The sequence below is a fragment of the Colossoma macropomum genome, unplaced genomic scaffold, assembly GCF_904425465.1.
Source record: "Colossoma macropomum unplaced genomic scaffold, Colossoma_macropomum, whole genome shotgun sequence".
In the NCBI taxonomy this organism is placed as follows: domain Eukaryota; kingdom Metazoa; phylum Chordata; class Actinopteri; order Characiformes; family Serrasalmidae; genus Colossoma; species Colossoma macropomum.
This window is the reverse complement of record NW_023494799.1, coordinates 12,255,198-12,281,894: the sequence shown is the minus strand read 5'-3', so window position 1 is coordinate 12,281,894 and position 26,697 is coordinate 12,255,198. Positions and strand designations below refer to the sequence as shown.

At 39.0% G+C, this 26,697-nt stretch overlaps 1 protein-coding gene across 1 annotated transcript in view; it reads left to right on the top strand.

Moving 5' to 3' along the window:
* Positions 1-26,697, top strand: part of wdr18 (WD repeat domain 18) — an 84,609-nt gene that overhangs the window by 702 nt on the left and 57,210 nt on the right. The window contains exons 2-4 of the mRNA XM_036586877.1: positions 2,501-2,611; positions 4,224-4,357; positions 17,822-17,963. Of these exons, the coding sequence (XP_036442770.1) occupies positions 2,501-2,611; positions 4,224-4,357; positions 17,822-17,963 (387 nt within the window). The remainder of the gene's footprint in view (positions 1-2,500; positions 2,612-4,223; positions 4,358-17,821; positions 17,964-26,697) is intronic.

Genomic DNA, 26,697 nt, shown 5'->3' with positions numbered 1-26,697 from the left:
CTTAATAATCTTCAGACAGTTACATGAAGAGTTGATTTGGATTTGTTATGGTAGGGAATGAAGTGCAGATCCCCAACTTTGGAGTTAAAAACACTGGGGTTGAAAAAAGAGGCTGCATGGCAGTGAGATTTCTATCATGCCACTGCAAACATACATTGACGTTTAACTGTCAGAATAAATGGACTGAACATGGAACTGGCACTTAAGTAGTAACCATGCAGTAAAAAACAAAGCCTACAGAAGAACACAACGTCAGAGGATCCAGACAGCCATTTTAATTAGTGAATTCAGCTACTGGTTGTCTATAGAAAAGCACTGTCAATAGAAAAGGACACTCTGGAGTAGCCACACATGAGTCTAAGGTCGTTCCAGTAGAACGGCATTTATGATCCAGAACTAATCGTCCAACATCAGTATCTGACCTCACTGATGCTGTTGTGGTTGAATGCAATCAAGTCCTCACAGCAATGTTCCAACATCTAGTGTAAAGCCCTCCCAGAAGATAGAGACTGTAGCTGCTGCAATGGGGGGGCGAACTCCCTAATAATACTTGTTTGGTGTCTACAAATGCATAGCACTGCATGTTATTAGAGTCTGTTTGCCGCTGAAACTTGTTCAGTTCGCGTTCCCAGCAGTCCCATTTTCAGTCCCACTTTTCCCAGCACTTCATCTGTGAAACATGGTGTAGGTAGCATTATGGGGTTGATAGCATGTGTGTTATATGCATCATTGACATAATGTGCATTTTTTATGTTATTCAAGAATGCCTCTTTTATGTGAATCAATTTTAATAGCATCTTTATAAAGGTCAATTTTTATTTATGTTTTTTTTTGCCTCCAAAAGTCTAAAGATGTCGGATGGTGCAACTGTGCAGCCATATATGTTCAGTAAGTTAACTATCAAAAAAAGTAATTTAGTTATATAAAATTCTAAATAAAAACATTTGGCAAGATTTTATGCTTGAAAACTTTGAAATAAAAACCATGTTGCTAAACAAAGGACTTTTATTTTGGAATGCTTTTAAGAAAGAGGGGTATTGCATTATAAAGAAGACCCAAGTGACCTTCTTGGTTCAATGCCAAGGTCAGTAGCCCTTTCACAAATTTTGGAAATATTGTGATTTTTGTATCATGGTTAGAATGGTTCAGTTCAGTATGTCAGGTGGTCTGACATCTGGAAAACAATGAAAACGTGTAATTATTATTATAATGTTTATTTATTTGAAAAACGAAATGTAAGTATACTCAAGTTCAAGGACAAAGGTTTCTATGGGTGTCTAAGTAGATGCCTGTTTAGTTTAAAATTAGTCTGAAAAGCCAGGTGGCATAACCAGTAATAGTCATATGGTGCAAGCAGACCAGCACAGTTTTAATAACTGAAATAGGCAATTAAAAGCTTTAATAACACTGACTATATTTAAGATATGAAATGCACACAGATATAAATCCAAATACATATGCAGGTATAAAAAAGGAACATCCTGTCCCTTTTAAAAATTGTGATTTTTGAAACTTTAGTTGTTATTGACCCATATTCTTCTTTAAGCATGATGTAACTGCTGTGAAACCACTTGGCTGGTTAAGTCAGACATCTGGTGAGACCTCAGGTTGCTAAATCAGACAAATGACATGCAAACATGACATCCTTACCAAAACATTGTGTGCACATTAGGGATGCATATATTAAATAATTACAGTGATGAATGAAAAATCAGTAGTCATTACAACAGGGCTGAATGATCTGGGGAAAATACATAATTGTAATTTTCTGACCTATTATGTGATTCAAATGCGATTATTTTCTAAAATTTGTTAAGACAGTGTTGAACAATGTAAGTTAATTAAAATTGCTGTCATTTGAAAATAGCTTTTTTTTACATTGCGATTTCAATAAAGGATTAGTTCTTCAGCCCTAGGTTGCAGTGAATTCTATTATAAGTAGACTGTTATGAAATAGATTTCTAAATAGGATTTAGTGAGTGATGCAAGAGCTGAGCTTCCTGAATGGCTTTTCACTGTCATTCAAAGATAAGAGATCTTCAGTTCTGGGCCTTGAATCCAGTTTCCAGGCCATGACAGTTAATTAGGTGATTAATTAAGTGGTGGTAATTGAACTGTTAATGTGACTTATTGGCCACCTAGTGTCATACTTTCCAGTGATTACAAGATAAAGGATCGGATTCAAGGTCCAGAATTGATTAACTCAGCAATGCGTAATAAAGAATAATGAGTCATTGACTATTTAACATAAATCTGTTTTGGTTACAGTGGAATAAAAATTTGAAATGCAAAATAGAAAATATAATCTTGATGTAAGTGACAATACATCTAAGTGATCTTTGGTCTTTACATCTTTCTTAAGGGCTGCAATACAAAGTCACTGAGAGTGTCGTTTCAAAGAAAGGGTGACTTTGGATCTCAGTAGCTAAATATAAAATGAACTCCACCTTCAGTGTCTCTCAACCCATTTCCTCTTTCTCTCTTCTGTGTTCCTACTTAGGACCAGCTGCAGCAGAAAATTGTGTGTCCTGGGATTGTAACCTGCCTAACGGCGTCTCCCAACGGCCTCTATGTGCTGGCAGGCATTGCTGAAGCTGTATACCTGTGGGAGGTGAGCAACCAGCCAACTCAAAACTTTCGGTCACTAAGTTTTCGGGAGTCATTAGTGGTCTTTGAATCAAGACTGGAAACATATAAATTCTGATGGACCCATGCAAATAACTGGGCTTGAAGAGAATTTATCTCATTTATTTTTCCCCTTGTTTTTCAAGGCATACACTGCCCATCACGTTTTTGAGGACACAAAACATTTTATAAAGTGTTAATATAAGCGATCATCATTACTTTGTTGATCTGCAATAACTTAACGTTAAAAGACTATTCTGGGGGTCTCTTTTGCTAAGATATTTAACTTTATGCTTAGTTTGGTTAGTTTTTACCAGGATGCATCACCATGACAACTTATTCTGCATGTTTAACGTCCAGGGCAGGTTAAATTAGGCAATTTCGGATCATAAACAGCTCTTGGATCAATCAAGGCTGAGCTTCTGACCAATCAGGGACAGCCTTCTGATGGAGGGAGACCCTCTGGTCATTTTTGGGTAACTTTTTTTTTTTCCTTCTTGACGTTTGTGGTGTCAGTCACATGACAAAAAAGCGGAAGGAAAAAATGGTACTATACATTTATCAAGATTATAAAGCAGCTATTACTCCAGTAACAGCTAACCTGGTGGCATGACTTTTGACATAATTCAGAATTTGCTTTGATATGATACAGGGGTGTCGTGATGTGATACATTTTTGGCTGAAAATGTATTAGTTCATTATAACATTCAATGTTGTAAAAGTACTAAAAAGTTTAATGTTGTTACATCCCAACTTTCAACATATTAAGTCAAAAAATTAAGCCAATCATCTCTGTATGATGTTTCATGCCATTTGCCATAAGCGCCGCGCTGTCATATTCATGCGCACAAGGATTCATCTTGGCATGAGTTGTTAACCACCTTCGTACTGAAAGTTAACCACGGTTGTGTTTGTTTGGTTTTGAGAAGCTGAAACTTGGTCAGGAACACTGTCTAAGTTGAACTTGCTTTGTGAGAAAAGCCCCAGGCTTATTATGAAAAACACAGGCACAGTAATTACTGTACTGTCCTGGATAAAATCCAAACTTAATGCGTTTTAGTGCCTTGTTGTGATGTCCACACTCATCAGCATTCAAATCTTTCAGCTGTTTAAAGGACCTATCCTCATTATTTATGCTGCTCTTCCTACCAAGGAAGGTACTCTGATGATCATGAAACTGTGGGCTGCAAAGCAAAACCAATATACTGATTGTTTTACATTAACAAACATTTTAACTTATTTTTTCTTAATTAATTCAAGAGTAACAGGGAGAAACTTCAAATTTCAGAAGTCAAGCCAGGCAGAAAGTGATGCAGGTCAACTTGTTTACACCAATAAACATTCACACTCAAAACAAAGCAGAGTTTTTGAACAAGTGAAATGGAGTTCTGAAGGTAGCCTGTGCAAGGCTGACTGACAGTCTGAATGGAATCTAGTCCTTTTGAAGAGTATGAGTAACCCTCCTGTTGTGTCCTTCGCAATCTTTTAGTTTGTGCAGTTGTGCAATACCAGCTACATTCAGCTCTCTGGACTTTTTATCTCTTATTTTCAATTTGTTTTTCCCATTTTAATTGCTATACATTATGTCTTTGCTATAGGTCTCAACAGGAAACCTGCTGGTTATTTTGAATCGACACTATCAAGACCTGAGCTGTCTGCGTTTCACGGATGACAGCAGCCATTTTGTGTCTGGAGGAAAGGACAATCTAGCACTTGTGTGGAATCTTGCCAGGTATGTTGGCTAATTTACTCCTTCTCCTTTTATTATTTCCAATGTCAATACATTTTTGAATGCTTGTTAATGGGGTCATACCGGCAGTACTCAGTAAGAGCCAATTTCGTGCTTTTTCCATCCACTCATCCAGCTCATACTGTTGATATAAGCCTTCGGGTCCCCATTTATCACTAAGATTATAACAGCTTTGCAGAAACGATCCCACAGATATTGCGGTGTGCAATTGAATGTGTCATGCTTTTTGATTTGTATGATGTTTATTGAATCTGATGTGTTTCATCTCGTAATTTCCTATTAGGCCTTCTGCAAGTCCTTCTGTTGTGATTAGATGAGCTCTAACGTGAGATGAAACCAGGGCCCATACATATGAGAGTTCCTGAGTTTTCTTCTGTTTATAAGGAATTGAAGAGTATAGATGAAGGCAGTATTGTTTAGATTACTAATTACAAATATGAATGCTTTGAAAACTACATTATCACACCATCAGAGTTTTGCTAGTAATACAGTATTGTGTGTGTGGAATGGGGTTGCCTTCTCGTCCTGCATAGGACACAAACTTTGCTTACATGGTTACCAAATAAGTGAACACACTGGCTTCATTCAATAAATGTCAAATAATCTATCTTACATTTGACTAATTAGTGCCACACACCACAGTACAGGGTTGATTCTGACTATCTGGTGCTCTGCTGACACACATGTAGATGATAACTAATGTCTGAGAGAGCAAAAGTCAAATGACTGTTGTTGGATTGACTGAAAGCCAAAATCAAACCTGTTCTGTGGTGTTTGGGAATGTAGCGTTAACCAAGATGACGCGATCAGCTGTGATAATATAAGATGAGATGGCAGTTCTGTGCTGATCGGTGTTGGGGGGAAAGCATAACGCCCGGCTTGGCCAATCAAATCAGATCTCATACGCTGTAAGCCAATCATATCCAACCTTGACGTCAGCAAAGCTCTTCCAAGTGTTAGAAGCTCTCTTCAGCACAGAATCATCAACATTTACAACATTTACTTTACATAAGTTAGTTTGGAATAAATCATTGCTGATCACTGCTATTACAATACGCTAAAGTACTGATGGGTACAATCTACAGCCATTTAGTTCTGCAGATATTTGCGCTGCAATGGAGTGTTTGTATTGCTGCTGTAGCTAAACTTATAGTATTTCGGGACACTGTTACAGACACTTTTCTTTGTTTGCCTCTTGTCTGCTACAAGCTGGTGTGTAACGTGAACATGGCTTTTATTGTCAGAAAATTGTGAAATAAAATTAAACTAACAGGAAAAGAGCACTAATTGAATGTTAACTGGATTGCTTCAGCTCAATTTTCCTGTGTGCAACAATAAAATTGCTATCAGTGAAGTGTAAATGACATGAACAGGTCCACTTTGGCTAGCTAAGTTAAATCTTTGAGATTTCACTAAAGTGTTTATGATGGGCTAATATATGAGAAACAACACACGGCAACCATTTCCAGCTATTTTCTTGTTTAAAAGAAGAGTATAAAGGTGTGTGCCAGTCGTTGATCACATACTTTTCCATTTTGTCTTTTGCTGGTCAGACAATGTAAGAACACTGGTTTTCTGAGACGCTGGCCCAGTGCTGTAAATGATCCCTAACCGTCGCAGCTCCATCCTGCTGTTACTTGTCTCACAAAACCTTTGTTTTTTTGTATTAGACACATCGTGTCTCGTTAGAAATATGGACATGTGATAGAAAACGTGTTCTAGATGACAAACAAGACATGCAGTTTGTTATGATCTACGTCCACAAAACAGCGGTTTGTTCAGGGTATTCAGGCATTTGCTCTGTTTACTCCCACTCACTCACTCAGAGCCTCTGGTCTCCCTGCTCACACCCCATGATACCTTTTAGACTAAAGATTCCCGTCTCCCCCTAGGAGAGGGTCTCTGGCTTCAAACATCATACTGAACAGTTAAAATATTGAAGAACTCAACTTTTCAGCTACTGAAAGACTCAGTAAAGCTCTCCATGCTCCTTTCACTTTTTCAAAATGGAAAGTAGCCTGTCCAGTGGCACCATTTGCTTGCTCATTGAGGAGCAAGAGAGATTTCCAAGTCCTGTGGTCCTGTGGCAAGTTACCAGCTGCATATTTCATAAGATGAAATAATAATCTTTTTGATAGATATTCCGCCTGTTATTTTTCTCAAGTGCAAACAACACAGCGAAATTCCGAACAAATTCATGTCTTGTCCAGTGAGTATAGTTTTGATGCAAAAAACAAAACTGTGTCCAAGTATTTCACATTTTTGATTTTCGTGTCATTTATTTGCTTCGAGTTTGTTGTGTTATGGCCTTGTCATTTTCTGTGATCACTGAGCTTCAGTCATGCTTTCATTAGGTTTTTCCTGGCTCTGATTTTTTCCCTTTTTCTATCGGAGCCTCCTGTCTGTGAGCTTCCGTACCACCAGTAAGTCAGCTCCTCTAAAATCTTTCGTTCAGACACAGAATACAAATCTGACACATCATAATTTTGAAATACTGTTATCGTTTTTGTCTACCAGTATCATTTTTAAATACGGCTTGCTTTCCCAAAAGCATCTTAGCAAAGACGTTTCTTAGATGGTAGAGCGAGCATCACAATGAACACTCCCTCTGTCAGTTAAGGTAATCTTAACACTAAGGGGCTGTTCACACATTGCATTAACGTGTTCGGATCGAATGTGGATAAATTTCGGCCGATTCCATGTACACTTTTCACTAAAACGCGTCCCCAGTGTGATCAGATAAGATCCGATTGTACTGTCCTGAGTTTCCAATATTCTTTTGTGTACTATTTTCTCATAACAACATGAGTCACGAATTGTAGACAGATAACGAAAACACATTCTGGTTGCGCTTGTATAAAAAGCGGCTAAAATCCGTCTCTAAGCATCTCCGAATTTGCTTTGAATGGTCCAATTGTGATCCCATCACGGTGCATCCAGTGGGTGTTTAAACCTGGCTTTTCATCCAGTCAAGTGAAATCCAAATGTGATCTGATCACCAAAAACATATATTTGCATATGCAAATTTGTTTAAAAAAATGTACTGCATCCACAATTTGATCCATGGTTTGATTTCCATTAGCATTTCTTCAGTTTCTTCCATCCTCCAGAGGTCACAGCAACAGCTTGTTCCTGTCTAATATATGTAAAACATGTCTGCTATGAACTGATCAGCAGCTTGAAGTCATGATGACTTGGCTCTTTTTAGTGTAATTAGAATGAATATCCCTAAAGATGTAGAGCTGAAGAGTAAATCTACTTTGCCATTAAGGGCGCCGTAATGATCATAGTAGTTTTTTTCGACTCTGCACTTTGAATACAGATCAGCTATGCGCTGTATTTTGGATCCAATATTCCAGAATGTCCTTCATCTTGAGGCTCAATAGAGTGTGCAGCTCCCAGTGGTAGATCTTGCCCAGTAGGTGGCAATGTATGTCTTTCCACAATGTGAAAAAGCTCTGAGAGAGAGAGAGAAATGGAAAACGGATGTAGTCTTTTCTCTGTGTCTTTGAGAAGACCTCAACTACATAATAATGAGTGAAAGAGAAATGTAAATGCAGCTGAATATTGTTATTCCAAAAGTAATATTAGTGTTCATTGTCAGTTGCTGGAGGAAGCCGAATGAATACATGAATGTAAGATAGGTTTTTAGGGTCCTCTCCAACAGGTAGTGCAAATAATGGGCTGGTGGATTAAGTGTGAGGATGCCTTGCAGGCTGTTTGGCAGTTGGCGGCTCAGCCAGGCACTCCACTCCACTGGTAGCGATGGTCTTCTGTGCCAACTTGTTCTCTAATAATCACAGGTCATTACACAGTGGAGCCTCAGAGAGGCTGCTGGATTGAAGTGTTTTGCTGGACAGCTCCGTTCCACTGTTAATTTGATGAATGCCAGAAGTTCAAGGGATTACGCTCACTGGAAAACACAAAGTGCTTCGCTCTAATGGAAACTTGGACGGAGCTTGATTGATTTCCGAGCGGGAGTTTCCATGAACGGAAGGTTGAAGGAGAAGGCTAGTGGGCTTTTCAAGGTGTGAACTTCCCTTGAATGTGGAATGAATGCGTATGTCATGTTTGTTTGATAGAATTTTATAATATGCTTTACCACTCCAAGGAGCTGGACCTTGGGCAGTAATATATGGGGGAAGATAGGAAGTGCACCGGTCCTGCCATGAGAGAAATAAATAATTCAGGATCACTCATTCGGTGGCATTTTTGAAAGGAGATGACGTGCATCTTTTATTCTGTCTCCATAACCGTCCGCAGAACGGGCTCTCCGCCAGGCCGGACCCCAGAATCAAAATTCCTAGGCTGTCTCAAAGAGCCACAAGGTCTTGGCTTAAAATTCAAACAGTGGTGGGTGAACTCTGCTTTGGATCTGTGGCTCAGAAGCACCTCGAATCTCAGCATTTGTCTTAACTTCACTTTTGAAGGTTTCAGGTTCATCTTTGCAGTAGATGTTGTGAATTGGTGGGCAATAGGCCAACATATCCCCACTCCCCCCAACCCCCGAATTTCTTCAGCGTATGAAAGACATGCCCAAAGGGACTCAGACCAGGTGACTAACTTGGCTGGTCAAGAATATTCCAGCTTTTAGCTTAAAAATCTCATGTGTTGCTTTGACAGTATGTTTGGGATCATTGTCTTGTTGAAGGATGAAGTGCTGTGCTGTGCAGTGAGTTTGGAGGCATTTTCCTGGACTTGGGCTGGTTTCTGTACACCTCAGAATTGATTTTGCTACTGCCATCACCAGTTACATCATCAGTGAAGATGAGTGAACCATTACCTATAACAGTCATATAGTCCAGTCCATAACAGCCCCACCACCGTGTTTTACAGATAATGCGGTATGCTTTGGATCTTGGGCAGCTCTTGCCATCATTCAGATACAAGTTAATGCTGGTCTTGTCTGTCCACCTTTTTTTTCCAGAACTCAGCAGGCTCTTTTAAGTACTTTTTAGCAAACTGTAATTTAAATCTTGTTTTTGTGGCTAACCAGTGGTTCACATCTTGCAGTGTAGCCTCTGTATTTCTTTCTGTGAAGTCTTCTGGGGACAGTAGTCATTAACACATCCTTAAATGCCTTCTGAATAGAGATACTGAGCTGTTAGACAAGTGTATGAGTGTTTTTCTTCATTATGCTGAGAATTCTTCTGTCATTAAGTATAAACATGCTGTAATTTCTACACGGTCAAACTAAAATGTACAACCCCATTTCCAAAAAAGTTGGGACACTGCAAAATGTAAATAAAAACTAACTGCAATGAAGTACAAATCATGTAAACCCTATATTTCATTGAAAATAGTACAAAGACAACATATCAAATGTTTAAACTGGCAAATATTATTATTTTTTGGAAAATATTTGCCCATTTTGAATTTGATACCAACAACACGTTCCAAAAAAGTTGGGATGGGGGCAACAAAAGGCTGGTAAAGTTGCGTAATGCTTAAAAAAACACCTGGTGGTTGATTGGCAACATGTCAGTAACATGATTAGGTATTAAAAAGCATCCCAGGGAGGATGTAAAGATGGGGAGGGGTTTACCACTCTGTAAAAACTGCACAAGCAAGTAGTGCAACAATTCAAGAATAATGTTTCTCAGCATAAAATAGGAAAGAACTTTTGATTTTCGTCATCTACGGTACATAATATCAAAAAAATGTTCAGAGAATCTGGAGAAATCTCTGTATGCAAGGGACAAGGCCAAAAACCAGTATTTGCTGGCCATGATCTTTGGGCCCTCAGGCGGCACTGCATTAAAAATGGACATGATTCTGCAGTGGAAATCACTGCATGAGCTCAGAAACGCTTCTTAAACACACTGTCTGCAAGTTAAAACTCTAAAATGCAAAGAAGAAACCATATATAAACAGGATCCAGAAACATAGATGGGCCCAGAGAAGGCGAGCTCATTTAAGATGGACTGAGGGGATATGTGAAAGTGTCCTGTGGTCCGAAATCATGGAGGCTGTGGGTCTCTGGGCTAAAGACCACTTGGCTTGTTTTCAATGCACAGTTCAAAAGCCAGTATTCATGATGGTATGGGGTGCATTAGTGCACATGGCATGGGTGACGTGCACATCTGTGAAGGCACCGTTAATGCTGAACGATATATACATGTTTTGGCAACATATGCTGTCATCCAGATGACGTCTTTTTCAGGGAAGGCCTTGATTATTTCAGCAAGACAATGACAAACCACATTCTGCATGTATTACAACAGCATTGCTCCAGATTAAAAGAGTCCAGGTGCTGAACTGGAAATGAAAAATACGACAAAGCAGATCCTGAACTGTTGAGCAGCTGAAATCCTGTATGAAACAAGAATGGGAAAACACTTCACTTTCAAAACTACTACAATCGGTCTCCTCAGTTTCCAAACACTCACAGTGTTGTTAAAGGTTTGTATTAATCATTATGGAGGACACTGTACATCCAGTCAACTCATGCTCTTGGCACTTTTGGGATTTGCATCAACCTGACAACAGGATGAAGCCTGAGACAGCCATGCCATTTGGAAGTCTGTCCTAAACTTCTTTTTTAATAATGCATGCAGTTGCTCAGTGTTCTTAAGGGGTGGACAATAAATGAAGAAATAGTGTATCACGATACTTAAAGAAATTGTCATATCACAATATAGTGCTTTGCAGACAAAATGCCCTGGTAGTCTCACATTTACAAACTGCCATCAAAACTATGAAACTCATTATTATTCAGTATTTCACATACTGCACTGCAGTAAATTTAAGTAAAGAGGACTAATTACAGTCTCATTGTAATGAAACGTGCTGTTGTTCAGGGTTGTTTAAGTACCGGCAATAGCCACAGTATACTCAGAAATGCATATTGTGTATCACGATAATGAAAAAATGATGTTATGTTGCCCACTGCTACTGACCATACTGACCATATTAGTGCCGTAATGCTTTAGTGTGGTCTCAAGATGTTTCTCTGTTATTTTTTTTAATTCATTTTTTTCCCCTTTAATTAGCACCAACACGCACCAAAATTGTACTTGAGCTACTCAAATCTGAATTTCATCTGTTTGTGGCACTGGATTTATTCAGAGCTGACACTGAACAGCAACATACTTGGGACGCTAATGTACAGTCAACTGAAAAACTTCCCCACATCTAACCATGTTTAGAAACATTTTGTTTTGCGGTGAGAAAAAAACATTTTACATTACTTTTACATATTTTCCATGTTTGTATCATTTTCTGACATTGAAACAACTGAACAGAGTCAGAAGGGCAGACTTGAATCTGTCAATGCGGAATGTAAATGAAGTTCGTTACATAACTGTGTATTGAATTATGTAATCATGTAATTTCATTTAAACAGTACAGCAAAATGAAAGTAATGACTAGGACTCTTAGTTCCGCTGTTTTTTCAGGATTTCTGCACAGTTCAATCATTAAGATATAAGCAGAGTCATTCAGAGTGGTTTGATTGAGATGCTCCGCTCTAGAGAAACTTACTGAGTGAGAATTTTTCCCAGTGGCTGTGATGGGAACCAGACGTCTAAAGAGTTCAATACCTCTAAAAGCTCCCTCACAGAATGTTATTAGATTAAATGATTATGAATGCATTGCCTGATGTCTGAGATCTTGTTTTATGGTAGTTTTGAGAGTGTTTTGCTGTGAAACGTATTAGTGTTTTTAAATCCTTTCATGGCTGAGAAATGCATTCAGGGCATTTTAAGGCCAAATATCCCCAAAGGAGACAGATTTACTGCTATTCTGCCCTCATCAACATTACATATACAAACTCTGAAGACGTGTGTACGTTCACTGGTGGTTTTGGATAGTAAATAAAATGGCTGTATTTGTGTCGTAGCCTTTGCGACCCCTGGTTCCTATCACCACCACTGTGAAAAAAAGCAGAGTTGATAACTTTCTCTACAGTGGACCATTTCACCTTAAACCACTCTGGGTCGCTTTGTTTACATCTCAACGATTGAATTATACAGAAATTTAGAAATCTTGTTGTTTCACATGAAATCTGTAGGGGTGTTGCTCACTTTTAAAAGACTCCACCAAGCAATTTAAAAGGACACTTTGGCTCTCGATCTAGTCTTGCTCTTGACTTAGTCCTGGCCCCTTTTAGTGTCAATCTTGACTTGACAAAGGTGGCTTTGGGTATAGCCCTAGACGATACCTATGATTTGTTTAAAAAACCTTATTATGAAGTAATTTATCACGACAGTGATACTATATCATAATATCACCCACCTCTGTTGTCTATCGAGGCCTGCTGTCAGTCAGCCAAGACTGACCATCCAATCAGATGTAAGAATACATTTGCTAATAGATGTTTCCATTTGTCATTGCTAGTGCCCATTTCAGTATATTGTGAACGTGAAGCAGCTTTTTGTTGTTTTAAGTCATTTTCTCCTATATCATATGCTGCGGTTCCTGGGCGAAGTTTGAAGTAAATGCGTCCTCTTAGCTCTCTTGCTTACCGTGACCTTGCCGCTTAAGTGACAATGTTGAGCGCAATGTAGCATGAAGAATTAAGCGATGAGGAGTATGAGGGGAATTTAAAGCACAGAGACTGCCAGCGGTGGATAATGGCCCTTTCACCTGAGAAGGCTTCAAGATGTAAAAGGAAAGAAAATGGATTGCGGTGGCCACCTCCCTCCGGGAGAAAAGCCGGCTAACATTGTCGCTAAACTAAGGGACTTTCTCAACACATTCAGCATTGTTGACTGTGTTAGTGAGCCAAAGCGAACTTCCATGTACTCAATATTGATATGGGCGTTCATTAGTCAAGCATGAGCGGAATGCATTTTGCAGATGAATGTGAAATGGGCTGTGTGTAACCTTTCAGCCACACATTAGGAGTCAGGACTGCTGGAGTATTTACTAGTGGATAATGAGGGACTGAAGAACTCTGGGTCATGTTGATTTGTTAAAGCTCCAGTTCTGTTTCTTTTTCTTGTTGACTTATATAAGTGGTAACTTGTTGAACATGTGGGGCACGGAAAGTTTATAAATGACCAACCCCACTTGCAAGCATGGTGTCGGGACAGTTTGTCACCCTGTACTCTTAAAAATAAAGGTTCCTACATGGCTCTAAGCTTGGATGTGCAGTTTTAGGGAAAAAAAACTGTTATTTGATATAGAATGTTTAACATTATGGAAGGTTGCTGGTTCGATCCCCTTGGCCAACAGTACATGACTGAAGTGCCCTTGAGCAAGGCACCTAACCCCCAACTGCTCCTCGGGCGCCATGGATAGGGCTGCCCACCGCTCCGGGCAAGTGTGCTCACTGTCCCCTAGTGTGTGTGTTCACTAGTGTGCATGTATGTGGGTGTTTCACTGCACGGATGGGTTAAATGCGGAGGTCTAATTCCTCTGTGTGCAAACACCGTTGGCTAATGGTTCAGAATTCTGTTCTATTCTATTCTATTATGTGGAGTTTTAGAAAGATTGCCATACTTATGTATCTCATTTAGGAAAAAAAATGGTTCTGTAAAGCTGCGCTATGTAAGTTTTTTGTTAAAGTTGAAAGAACTTGCATTACTGAGTCAGGAGAAAAAACAAGCAAAAATATGGTGCATGCTGCTGTGAGTCTCCCTGTAAAACCTGAAATAATCATTTAAAAAGTCAGAAGCACCGGGTCTGATTTGGCAGTAGTTTTTCAGACCGCGTCATGCATCTTTACACGGTCATGCATAGATACAAAAAGAAGGTCCAATTGGATGTTTAGGACTCAAATGCAAAACCAACATTATACCTATTAAGATATGATGGCAACAGTAGATCATTCAGTGACATCACCCCTTACCAAGTTTTGACTGAGTTCTCTTTAAACAGTCGCAATTATCAGACTTATGTGCTTGTGGAAGGGGACTGATGCACAAATGACATTCCAAAATGTTCTTACGTATGTAGCCTCTATTTTCACCAGAGAGGTCTACAAATCCCCAAATCTTACATAGTGTAGCTTTAAACTGTGATGTACTAATGAGACATATTACAATCTCAGCAGTTTCAGGGTTGGGCAGAATACTTTGAATAACAACCAATAACTGAATACTGAATAAACCAACCTAAATGTTTTTAGTAATGTATTCCATTACAATACCTAATGTATTCAGAATGTATGTAGAATCTTCTTGATAAGACACACTGAAAAAAACTCTGCTGTAATTTTTACATAATTCTCTCTGTGCCTAGCAATTCTCTTTATGTATTTCTTTTGTTTGTTTTATATCTATTTAATGAATGCAAGTGCAAAAGGTTTTATCAGAGCTCAGTAACACAGAGATTAATAACTGATCATCACATTGATTTATCAGTCTACTCAGGCTTTAGCAGAGCTCAGTAACACTGAGATTATTAACTGATCATCACATTGATTTATCAGTCTACTCAGGCTTTAGCAGAGCTCAGTAACACTGAGATTATTAACTGATCATCACATTGATTTATCAGTCTACTCAGGCTTTAGCAGAGCTCAGTAACACTGAGTTCCATTACAACCCTCATCATTTTACACTGTATATGTATTACATAAGATATTAGTGTGCACAAGCATAAAGCCACATCATGCCCTGAATAAGCAGGTGTGAAACTGCAGGTGTAGATGTGCTGCTGGCTCTGCAGGTCTGCAGATGGATGCGTTTTGACTGATGTGATGGGACCGAGAACGGAGGTGATGGTGGAGGGGCTCACTGTGGCCCGGGTGATGCTCGTCACAGATGTTGCAGCAGACAGGTCTGCTCTGCCAGGGGTAGCGCCTCGCCCGGTGGGTTTGACAGAATGGGGCTCGGCTCTTTCTCATCTCTGCTTATCTGTCCCTCTGTCTGTTACTCTGCCTTCCATGCTCTCTCCTCCACTACCTCACAAATATGTTTTCTTGCTCTCTCCCTTTTTGTTTGTCCTTTTTTTCACATATTCTTTGTTTCTTTTTTTTCTTCCTTCTCTCTTTTGCTGTCTTTGTCTGGTGTCAGCGGGTCTTGCACTCGGACTGAATGAAAAGAGATGAAAGCTCCGGATATATCTGATGTTTTTGTGAGTTACCTCAGCCCTGATATCTCAACTAACTGACACACACATTTTGAAGCGTCTGTTGAGAGATAAGCCTGGATGTTTGATGTCTTGGATTTTTTTCTTTAAATGGTGTAGTAATACCATGCTAACAGTTTGCTAGTATATAGTAGGACTGCTTGATAAAGAGACAATACTAGTATTGTGGTTATATTATTACATATTGTGATTTGCTATAGTGATGTGCCTTACAATATACAGATTTCAGTCCCAAACAAGTTGGAGAGTATGTGATATGGAAATAAAAACAGAAAGCAGTGATTTGTAAATCAACTTTGGCACACATTTAAACCATTTGACTGTATCTGTTTCATTGTTTATTGTAAATATATGCTCATTCTGAAATTTATGACTGCAACATGTTCCACAAAATTTGGCACAGGGAAATTAGGGCCAGGAAAAGAAAAAGAAAACATTGGTGAATGTCACAATCTTGAATAAGTGGGGTTTTAAGAAGGTAGTTTCTTCTTAAGAACAGTTGGTGAATGATGTCCAATGTTCCTCAATGAGCAACTGCTAGTACGTCACCTTCTCTGCTGCATATCATCAAAAGATTCATGGAATCCAGAGAAATATCTGTGCATAGAGGGTAAGGCTGAAAAACACAGCTGAATCTCTTTGACCACATTAAAAAAAAACAGTGTGCTTCTGTGATGGAGATGACCACAGGGGCTTGGGAATACATTTTAAAAACACCATTTGATGTTGAAAGTTCAGACTGTACTATGCACTGCATAAGCCATATGTCAACAGTGTCAAGAAACACCACCGGCTTCTCTGGGCTCAAACTCATCTAAAATGGACTGATGCGAAATGGAAATGTGTATTTTAATCTGATGAGTCAGCCTTTCAGATTGTTTAGGGAAATAATGGATATCTTGTTCCCCGGGCCAGAGAGGAAAGGACGGTCCAGTTTGTTATCAGCATAAAGTTCTAAAGTCAGAGCTTTTGGAGCAACATTATTTTGACCAAGCATAGTTTTGCTGGACTGCCCTGGGGTCCGCAACATATGTCATGTAAATGTCTATGATGTGGGATATTAAAAAAAACTTGCCAGATGTAATGGAGGTTTAAATACATGAACACAAACTAAAACCAAATGATGAAATAAATAAAATATTTAACTGTTTGTTTTTTAGCCCTTTTCTGACTCACTTGATCTTCTACATTACAGCTGCTCTCTTTTCCTGCCTCCTGTTATGCCTGACTGCCTGGATTCCTGTCTTATTCAATTAAAATCTATTAAATTTAACTAAGAGACCCGAGAAATCAAGCCCACACACTGTAACCATTGCTGACTAGCTTTATCACTGTTTTACAAGGGATGTCACTCCTCTGTGTATAAAGAAGAGATGGATGTCTGACCCCTGTAATAATCAGCCAAAAAATAAGACGCCCGTACCGCTGTGCCCACGACCAGTAGATGCGACTAAATTAGCTATCTTGCATAAGCTTAGCTTAGCTAGCTAATGCAAAGTTATGCAGATGTTTAATGTCTTTTTTGTGTACAGTTCCTGACAAATATCTGCAATTACTTATGAGTCAAGCAAATCTTACATTTTCTCTCGAATGTATAAAATATAAGCAAAAGAAAGGTATCGGTTAGCATCATATTTGCTACAGATTACATTAAGACTTTACAAAGTTAGCATCTTGTTAGCTACTAGTTGTTAGCTGTTATTACTTTAAATCCAATAATACTTAAATATTAACTCCAAAATACCACGGTAGTTTACATTGTGGTGCTTTGCGGTGATCATTTACTAATACTCGAATTTATCCCCTCAGCAGCTGTGGCTAAATTGGCTAATTGCTAACTATAACCAGCTAGCTGAAACAGTTGTGCAGGCATGAAAGGACAAAGATGGTCTCAAAAGTGTCTACAGTTACCCAGAAATGTGTAGAGTCAGGCAAATCTTGCTTTTATTTTATTAGGTATATAAAATATATCAGAAGAAACTAAATTCTATAGCTGCTGCTATGCATGCAAATATCATTATCAGTAGCAGCCAAGCCGGCAGTGAACTCTTTAATAAATCTAAACATAGAAATCAAATCCATCAAAATACTATATAGTTTACATTCTAGTTTAGTGGTTTTGTTCAGGGGCTTGGTGACTTTACCCTGCTGAGCATTGCATGTGTTTTCATTTGAGTCATATAATATTCTTATGCCTTATATTTTGATAAAGTGTAAGATATATTTTACTCCTTACTTTTTGTTATGTTTTATCTCTCTTTATTTTCATATGCTTAAAGAGATGGAGATGCCACTCTCTAGTTCAGTATGATGAATACAGTTGAGGAATTTTATTGTGAACGCAGATTCTATAACGAAATGCTCACTGCAGTACTGCAGTAATTTACCATTGGTACCTTTGTGTTGCAGTGTTGTGCAGCTGGATTCGTCTCGCACCCCTGAGCCTCGACATGTGTTATCCCGCCACACTCTCCCCATCACGGACATCCACTGCGGTCTGATGGGACCTCAGGCCAGAGTAGCTACTGCATCTTTAGATCAAACTGTTAAGGTATGCTTATTGCGTAATATATTGCATAATAATTGCTTAATAATTACCCACATTTAAATTCTGAACACAGATTAGGTTGACCATTGGTTATAAAAACAAAAGGACTTTGCTGATGTCTAAACTATATGATAACCTTGTTGTCACATAGTTAAAATAACTGTATAAATGTAAACAAAATGTAATATTTAATATGAATGCACAAACATGGAGCACTAGCTAAATACATAACGTAAGTTTCTAACATGTTATGTATTTAGATGGTCAGCTGCAGTGTGATGTACTTAAACAGTTACAGGCTGTAATTAACGTGAAACTAAATGTTATTGGATCCCTAAATCACACACTTACCTCTTGTTTCTCAGGTCTTGTGTCCCTCATCGGGTGGTAGTCTTCTTCAGAATAATGTGGATAAATGTTCTGAAGTTATGGTTGCAATTATATCATGAAAATGTCTTTATTATAATCACTTGTGGTTGTTGTGCTACTTTTATATGTAGGCCTATCTACAGACAGTGTTGTTACTTAGGAATAAATTAGGTAAATATACTGAGAATATGCAGAATCAGGGCTGGAACTGGTTCTTTTTGTGTTACCTTTTAACGAAATACTGTTGCTCTATTGTAAAGCACAGATTTGGACAAAAAAAAGCTTACACCACTTATGCACCACATATATCTTCACACAACATGCTTATATTTTTTTATCTAAACTTATCTTAACTTTTAGTAACAACTAGAAAATGAGCATGTCGGTTTTAGGTTAGTACAACTTCTTACCACTTTTTTTATTACATATGATTACCGACTCTTCACTGTTACAGCTACTAACTTTTATTAGTTATTTAATAATAACTCAAAATTACTGTGTAATTTTTGGTAAGTACAAATTTTACCACGTCATCAACCTCTCGTTACTGATCTGTAACGCACTACTAAAAAGGCAACCTCATCCTACATTCCAGCTTGAACACCCCCACCCCCCCCTACCCAACAGCATGTCCTTGGCAACATACTCAAGTACAGGGGCTTCATATATAAAAGATTTGAACGCTCAGATTTGATCTTAACCCGGAATTTTCACTTACGACCATATTAAGTAATGTTTTATAAAATGAGATTTTGACAGGAAAAACAGGATTTCGATGTGAAAGTGTGCATAGACTGAATGTTTCCATGCAAACCTTTGGCTACAGGATCAGTAAACGCAACACCAGAACTAAATCATGAATGGGGGGCATCCACGGAGGAGCTGGGTGTGGGAGAGCTCTGTGGTATTCACTTGGCACAGAAAAAAGCTAACCACATATTATTTAGGAGGGAATCAACAGGAGAACCACGTTTGCAAGTCACCATACATCTCCCTTTTAGTAAATCTGCAGATTTATCTTTCTACAACATCCCTATAATGCAGTCAATACAAAGTGATGCATTCAAACCTTACTATGTTAATCAATGTAGCCTTTTATGCTACTATTTGTACATGCTTCAGTAGCCACAGGCGGTGAAAGCAATTGAACAAAAGCAAGTGAAACTAGACTGCAGGCACGCTGCCCCTGCTTTTGCTGCCCGCCGCTATTGAAGCGTGTACTAATGCCGGGCCTGGCTGACTTATTTCACTAGATTTACCTCATAAGGAATCTCGTTTACTTCGTCAGGGCTGCCCATGTGTTCAGTTGAAGAATTAATTAGACAACATGATGGATGATTAAGTCACTAATGTAAACACATTTAACCAACAGATTCCTCATGTGGCTCTGCTAAATGGAGACACAGTGAGTAGCAGTGAACTCTTAAAAGAGGTTTACTACAGAAGCAATCATTTGGTTAATTTTTTTCCATGTTGTAAGCTGCACTTTCCTTTCCTAATATGATGAAGATGTACATTTCTATCAGATGGTTATAAGTTAGACATTTAAAATAAAGTCAGGACATTATATTCCTCACAGAAAATGAGGCAAAATGAGACAGCAGCAGTCAGCTGATGGACAGATTGACCCCTCATGCCCCTCTGCCACGCCTGCCAGCGTGCTGAGAGTGTGCAATCCATGAACACGCACTTCTTACAGTTATAATGAATCTAATCTTTCCAAAAGCTGTACAGGCAAATCAGGGTGTACTACTGCAGCCTGCATGGCAAATATTGTTCATTAAATAATTAATTGGTTCATTTTTTACATTCATTCATCCATGTTGAAGAGAACATGCTGCGCTATACTCTTTTCTCTGCCTTTGAGCGTTTATTGGTGGAAACTTTTGCATGCAGATAATTAAAAGATGGGCGTAGTTGGAAAGCTTATTCACGTGCACTCATTTCTGTGACCGTTTGTGATTTATAAATGACTGTAGTTGCGTGTATTAATGAGTGTACACTCATTTTATAGATCATTTCTAAGCAAATGTTGAGAACCGTTCTTAAGAACACAATTAAAAACCCAAGTAGTTTTTATAAATGAGGCCCCTGTTGTTTTAACATGCGTAGTCATCAATATGAGCAAAGTGGGCTGGAGGTTAGGGAACCAGCCTTGTGCCTGGAAGGTCGCCGGTTTGATCCCCTTGGCCGACAGTACGTGATTGAAGTGCCCTTGAGCAAGGCACCTAACCCCCAACTGCTCCCCAGGTGCCGTGGATAGGGCTGCCCACCGCTCCGGGCAAGTGTGCTCACTGCCCCCTAGTGTGTGTGTTCACTAGCGTGCATGTATGTGGGTGTTTCACTGCACGGATGGGTTAAATGCGGAGGTCTAATTCCTCTGTGTGCAAACACCGTTGGCTAATGGTTCAGAATTCAATTGAATTCAATTGAATCACTTTCACAGCCATGTTAAAACTTTCACTGAGTTGTTGGAATGTATATTTTCTTGTTGTCTTACAGACCAAGTATTCAACTCATGCACATCCCTAAGAATACAAATACAAAATACAAATGTGTCTTTTTAAAATAAATATGCTAATTGCTAAAGAGCATCTTTCACATGCTTATCTCAGAGATACTCAGAGTCTAGAATACCCAAAAGAAGAATGTTTGTTTATACTGTTTATGTGTGTGTTTGTGGAGCCGTATGATAAAGATGATTTCGTGATAAATCTGCATTTATACAGATGGTGGTTCTGCCACATTTGAGCAGAAGTCTTTTGAGAGGGAGTTCAGGAAGAGGGTGCAATACAATAATACATTCAAGTCAGGATACAACCATTTTAAGCACTTGACGTTCTGAGAGCTGCTGTATTTACTGCTTTCTTAGTAGTGATGATCAACAGAACATACACTATATGGCCAAAAAGCATGTGGGCACCAGAACATCACACCTATATGAGCTTGTTGGACGTCCCTATTCCAAAGCCACAGGTATTAATATGGAGTTGCCCCTCCTACTCCCCCTTTTGCACATATAACAGCCTCCACCCTTCAGGGAAGGCTTACGTGGGAATTTGTGCCCATTCAGTTAAAAGAGCATTTGTGAGGTCTGGCACTCATGTGTATGAGAACGCTCACGTGGTGTTCCAGTTCATCAGTTTGAAATATTACAAAGACAGCTCACTATTCCAGGCTTGTTAAGTTTATCGCAGTAAGTGCACTCTGTGCCCATTGAATTGGTTTTACAAGCTAATTCGTTCTTCTTCGTTGTGCTTAACAGTTTCCTGGTCCACCAGGCTTGATATGATTGCCCAGTCACAAGTCAGAATGCTGTCCACGGTAAACAAATGTACAGTGCTCTTTTAGAACTGTTTTTTATTGAGCAACTTGACAAATTTGACCGTTCATTTGTTTCTTGCTGCTCTCATACTTGCACAAACGCTGTATGTGTAAATGACCGGCATATACAAGCTGTAGCAGTGTGTAAAAACACAAACTATTTATTAGAATAGCAGTATATTTAAAAAGTGGTCCAAAGATGTGAGTCTGGTGTGGAAGAACTTGAAAGGCCCGCACAGAGGCTTGACCTCAACCTCATCAAACACCTCTGGGATGAACTAGAATAGAGATAGCAAGCCAGGCCCTCTAATGTCAGTGTCTGACCTCATAATGCTCTTCTGGATGAATGGACAAAAATTTCCACAGACACTCTCCAAAATCTTGTAGAAGCTGTTATAGCCATAGACATATGTTCATATGTCTATGGATTTAGAATGGGATGTCATATGTTGAATGTGTATGTATATATATGTTTATCGCTGCTGTCAGAAGAAAACTTCGTATCTCCTTTACATTGTGTGTAAATTTCATGAAGAATGGAGCAAAGGAAATGGTCATATCTCCAAAATGATAACTTTACAGGAAATGGGGAAAAAACCTACTTTATTTTTTCTTTTTTTCTTTTTTTCTGTACAGTGTCCAAGGTGCGGACATTTTTATGGAAATCTTTGGGGAAATGCACCCCCACCAGTATTTTAACTGCATTTTTTTATAGCTCATTTAACTTGCAAAATAGTCATAAAGAGTCTAATAGGACAAAAAAGTGCAAAATGTAGTTACCTAAGAATTCCATTTAAAAGGCTTCTGTTGTTGTTTTGGGGTATTAGGTAATAAACTCTTTAACTGTCATCCTTAGCTATTTTATATTGTTTGCGCATGTTCATTGTTGACTTTAACGAGAGCTTGCTAGGCATTTACAAGCCTCCCTGCTGTTTAGACAGTTCAGTAGGCTAATTTCGTTTTGAACAGGAACATAAGCGTTCTTCTCTTCCAGTTTGGGATGCTGTGCAAAAGCCTCGTCACTGTGTAATAAATGCGATCTGGCAGTCGGCGCTCCTGATCAAATCAAATTGAGTAACCATTAAACAGTTTGTTTGCCAGTAAAGTGTAGTCCCTAAGTAACTTCACAGTGAGGCCTTTGTTGTTTTGGCTCCATATTCCAGCACATTTGAAATGAAACAGTGACTGCAAAGTTAAGTGTCTACTGTCAGCTTTGATTTGAGGGTATTTACGGCTCAGTTGTTTTTTGGCCAGGTCTGTGTGGTTCTCTTAGTAGTTCATGCACAGCAGAGCTAACAAAAGGTCTAGAGTTAATTCTAGGTCTGTGTATCTATAGTCTGCTGCTGTTGTCTCTCAAAATGACAACCAAAGAAATATCAATGACCGCAAAGCAGGTTAACATGAGCTGATCCAAAGCCCACCACCTCTTCTGTGAATGGTGGTATGAGCATGGAATTGGCTCAGTTGTCTTTACTGATGATGTGACTTGATAGTAGGGCCAATGCTTAGATCATGTGTAATGCTTCAGTCCTGGCAGGCCAAAACACTGCAGACTTCAACACGCCATGCTCGTCCGCTAATAAGCAAGGCCTTCATGAACTGAATTCAGAGCATTAGACGAGGGCTAATCTCCGCAGCGCTTTGGCCTGGAATGTCCTCAGTTTGATATGCCTGGCTTAGATGGTGGCACAACTTGGGAGCAGGCACGTGTCAATATCAGAATTTAGTATCATGATAATAAGTTTGCCTTTTATTGTGGTTTACCACAGTATCACAATATGGAAAAAACAGAGTATACTTAAGAAAAAAACTAACTTTATCATTACAGTACACATCTGTAAGCACATACACTGAAATAAAGGTGCTGTGCTGGTACATTTTTCATTCATCATGGTATAAACAATGTAAGTGTGCCATTAAAGGTATAACAGTGGTTTTAAGCTCCAATTACATACCTTAAATAAGTTCTTCCCAGGTGAAAAGTACATATTTGTACCTTTTCATAACCTAATGTTTTAAAACAGAACAAGAAAACAAAAAGCCCGGAGACGAGACGGGGTGTGGAGTCAATACAGCTTAGATATAAAACATTATATCACCCGATTATGGTACAATTATGTTCCCTGACTAAAGGGACTGAGATGTACCCTTGAGGGCACCAGCCCAGCCACGAGAGGGGTACTGCCCCAGTGACAGTTTAGTACCTTTTTTCCTGATAAACAATACAGTTTTTTGGGGACATTCTGTTGATTCAGTCAATAATTACAGTGCTTTTATGGTTTTTAAATAGGCTGTAGAACAATGAACAGTAAAGTTAGCTATATAATACATACAGCTGAATAGATACACGCACAGTGGCTTAATAACAAATATGTCTTGTGTCAGCACGGTCGCCTCTCTAAACAACTGTTAGCCGTCGTGCTAGCTAATCATGATTACAGCGCTACCCAGCAGTGAGAGCTTGTTAAAGCTTGGCTGCTGTGTGTCTCTGGTCTATGGGTGAAATAGGCTGCTTTTTTTTAAATGTAGTGACGGCATTGGTGTCCAGAATAAAGCTATCGTATGTCTTTAAATGCCTACTTGGGAGCTGCCTGTTACTAATTATTGATAAATTGGCAAGTGGTCCCCGCTTTAACAAGCAACCAGCTTCTGATGATGTTTATGGATCACAGACTTTAGGCCCTGAACAGTTGCAACAGATTTGCAGCCAACAACAGTATTGATGTTGACTATGGATACTTACTGCTGGTCATGTAAAGATATACTGTAACGCCTAAACATCTGATGTGCATGTACAGTCCCTCAGATTAAACCCAAAGGTTTGTACTGTAATGTCACAGTCATTGTTTCATTCAACGTCTGGCTTGCACAGCTAAAACAACAAAAATTGTCACCGTCCAATTTCGTATGGACTGTGTTGTGAATGGGTCTCCTGAGTGACTTGGGTTTTTGTTGGCTGCTTAGGCTAAGATCAATACTAGATAGACTGAATGTCCGAGTGGGAGGTCCGGAGGCCGCTGTGATGGACTGTGGATATTAGTATGCTCTTATGGCTGGTCTAAAGGCCTCTCTACACTCCTTTGTCTTTGAGTAACAAGCAGACACCTGGGACGAGAGCTGCTGAAAAACACTGTGCGGTATCTCCCTGTCAGTGTTTTGCATTTGCCTCGGATTTAATATTTTTAAAGTAATAATTTGTTGTGTAGCGCCGGATCCTTATCAGTCTTGTCAGACACTAAGGCTGTGTTTAAATGACAGGCTGAAATGATCGAATTAAATTGGTGTTTCTTGTTTACCTGATTCAGTTGAGTCATTCACTGGGAAATATAGTGTATTAATCTGATATCTGTAGGTGATTTCTGCTGCAGTATTAAAATATCAGTGTGATTCAGCTCCGTCCATCATTAACCCATTACTGTCTTGGCGGCGGTGTTGTTTTGCTATACTAGCTTTGGGTACTGTTTCACTCTACATGCACATAATTTAAAAAGGGGTTTTATTCCAAAGAAGCTTATAACAAAACTCTCGTAAACAATGTCTCGGGAATCAGGCAGAGTGTATGTAGTCATTTTATGTAATAACTCTCTGTGAGGGAACTTTTAGAGGCATCAAACTCTTCAGGCGTCTGGTTCCTGTCACCGCCACTGTGAACAATTTAGACTCGATAAGTTTCTCTAGAAAAGGGGTGCCCAAATTTTCTGTCTTGGAGGGCCTAATTGTAATATTTGTGATGGACTGAAGGCCAAAGAGACCAAAACAGGTGGCAAGCTTGTTTGCATTACATTTTCGAGTGTGGGAAAATTTGGAGCATGTGCACTTTGATGAGTGTTGTCCTTAAGTGCTGTGACTGTTTTCATGCATATCACTGTTGTCGGAAGAACCTCGTGTCTCGTATTCAAAATGGTAACTTGACAGGAGAAGGAAAAAACCTTCTTTACTTTTAATGGAAGTCAGTGGAACCAGATGTTTTTCTAAGCAATTTTGGGTCGTTCATCATGAAATTTCCAGATAATGTAAAGGGCAGCAGGCATTTTATGACATAAATTGAAAAACGTCAAAAATGGAGATACAAGGTTTTCTTCTGACGGCAGCGATATGTACTAGTGGGCTATATACTCGCTCATCTGGTATACTAGTTGAAATTTTTGGTAAGGCATAGTTTTCTCATTGCCTTTAGACCAGTATGCAAATAAATGCAGATAACGTGATGTGAAAACAGTGCAAAACACACTGTTTCCCCCACCTCTTATGTACGAGTTGCAGCCTGAGGTAAGTTAGTCAAGTTTATTGTCAGAGGAGCAGATCAGGTTGTAATAAGTTAGCAGGGGGAAAAGACGGTGGAAGAAGAACCCAGTCAGGCGGCTTTCATGTGCAGCGCTCCTCGCTCAGCCAGCTGCTTCAGGCAACACTGTAGTCTCAGTCTACAAGCTGAGAGGCTCCATAGCTTCTCAGCTAAAACTGATAATGTGAACAGCTTGTAATATTTACTAATTTCCAGCAGCGTCTGACAGTCGAAGATTACAGCAAGACTGTAAGAGACGCACATATGAGACAAATGACTTTCAGGCGTAAAACAACATTCACCACCGCTTTTTCTACAAAGCTGAAGTCAGCTTCTTATTCGCCTGCTTCTTTTCAATTTTCCAGTTCTACCTTAAATGGTGAGTGAGAAAATTCGAACAAGAAATTGGTGAATAACAAGCTGACGTTTGCTGTGCTCAGAGAAGCCGCTGTGGGCTTTACATATACTCATCTTTATGTCGTTAGGGTTAGAAAAGCAGAATTGACATCTGTTTATATATAGTTCATTTCTGTTTTTACCATTTTGTCAAATTAAAATATTTTAGATTTACTTTAGTTGTTAAATGTGGTTCTTATTAAAAGTGAAAGGACATCCAGAATGAAATGCCACAAAAAAGATTTACTAAAGGATCCAAAATGATTTTATTTAAAACCTAAATGCACTGTGCCATGATATATACTGAAACAGTCAGTGGTCTTAATTATACCGTGATATTATTTTTAGCCCACACTGCCCACTACT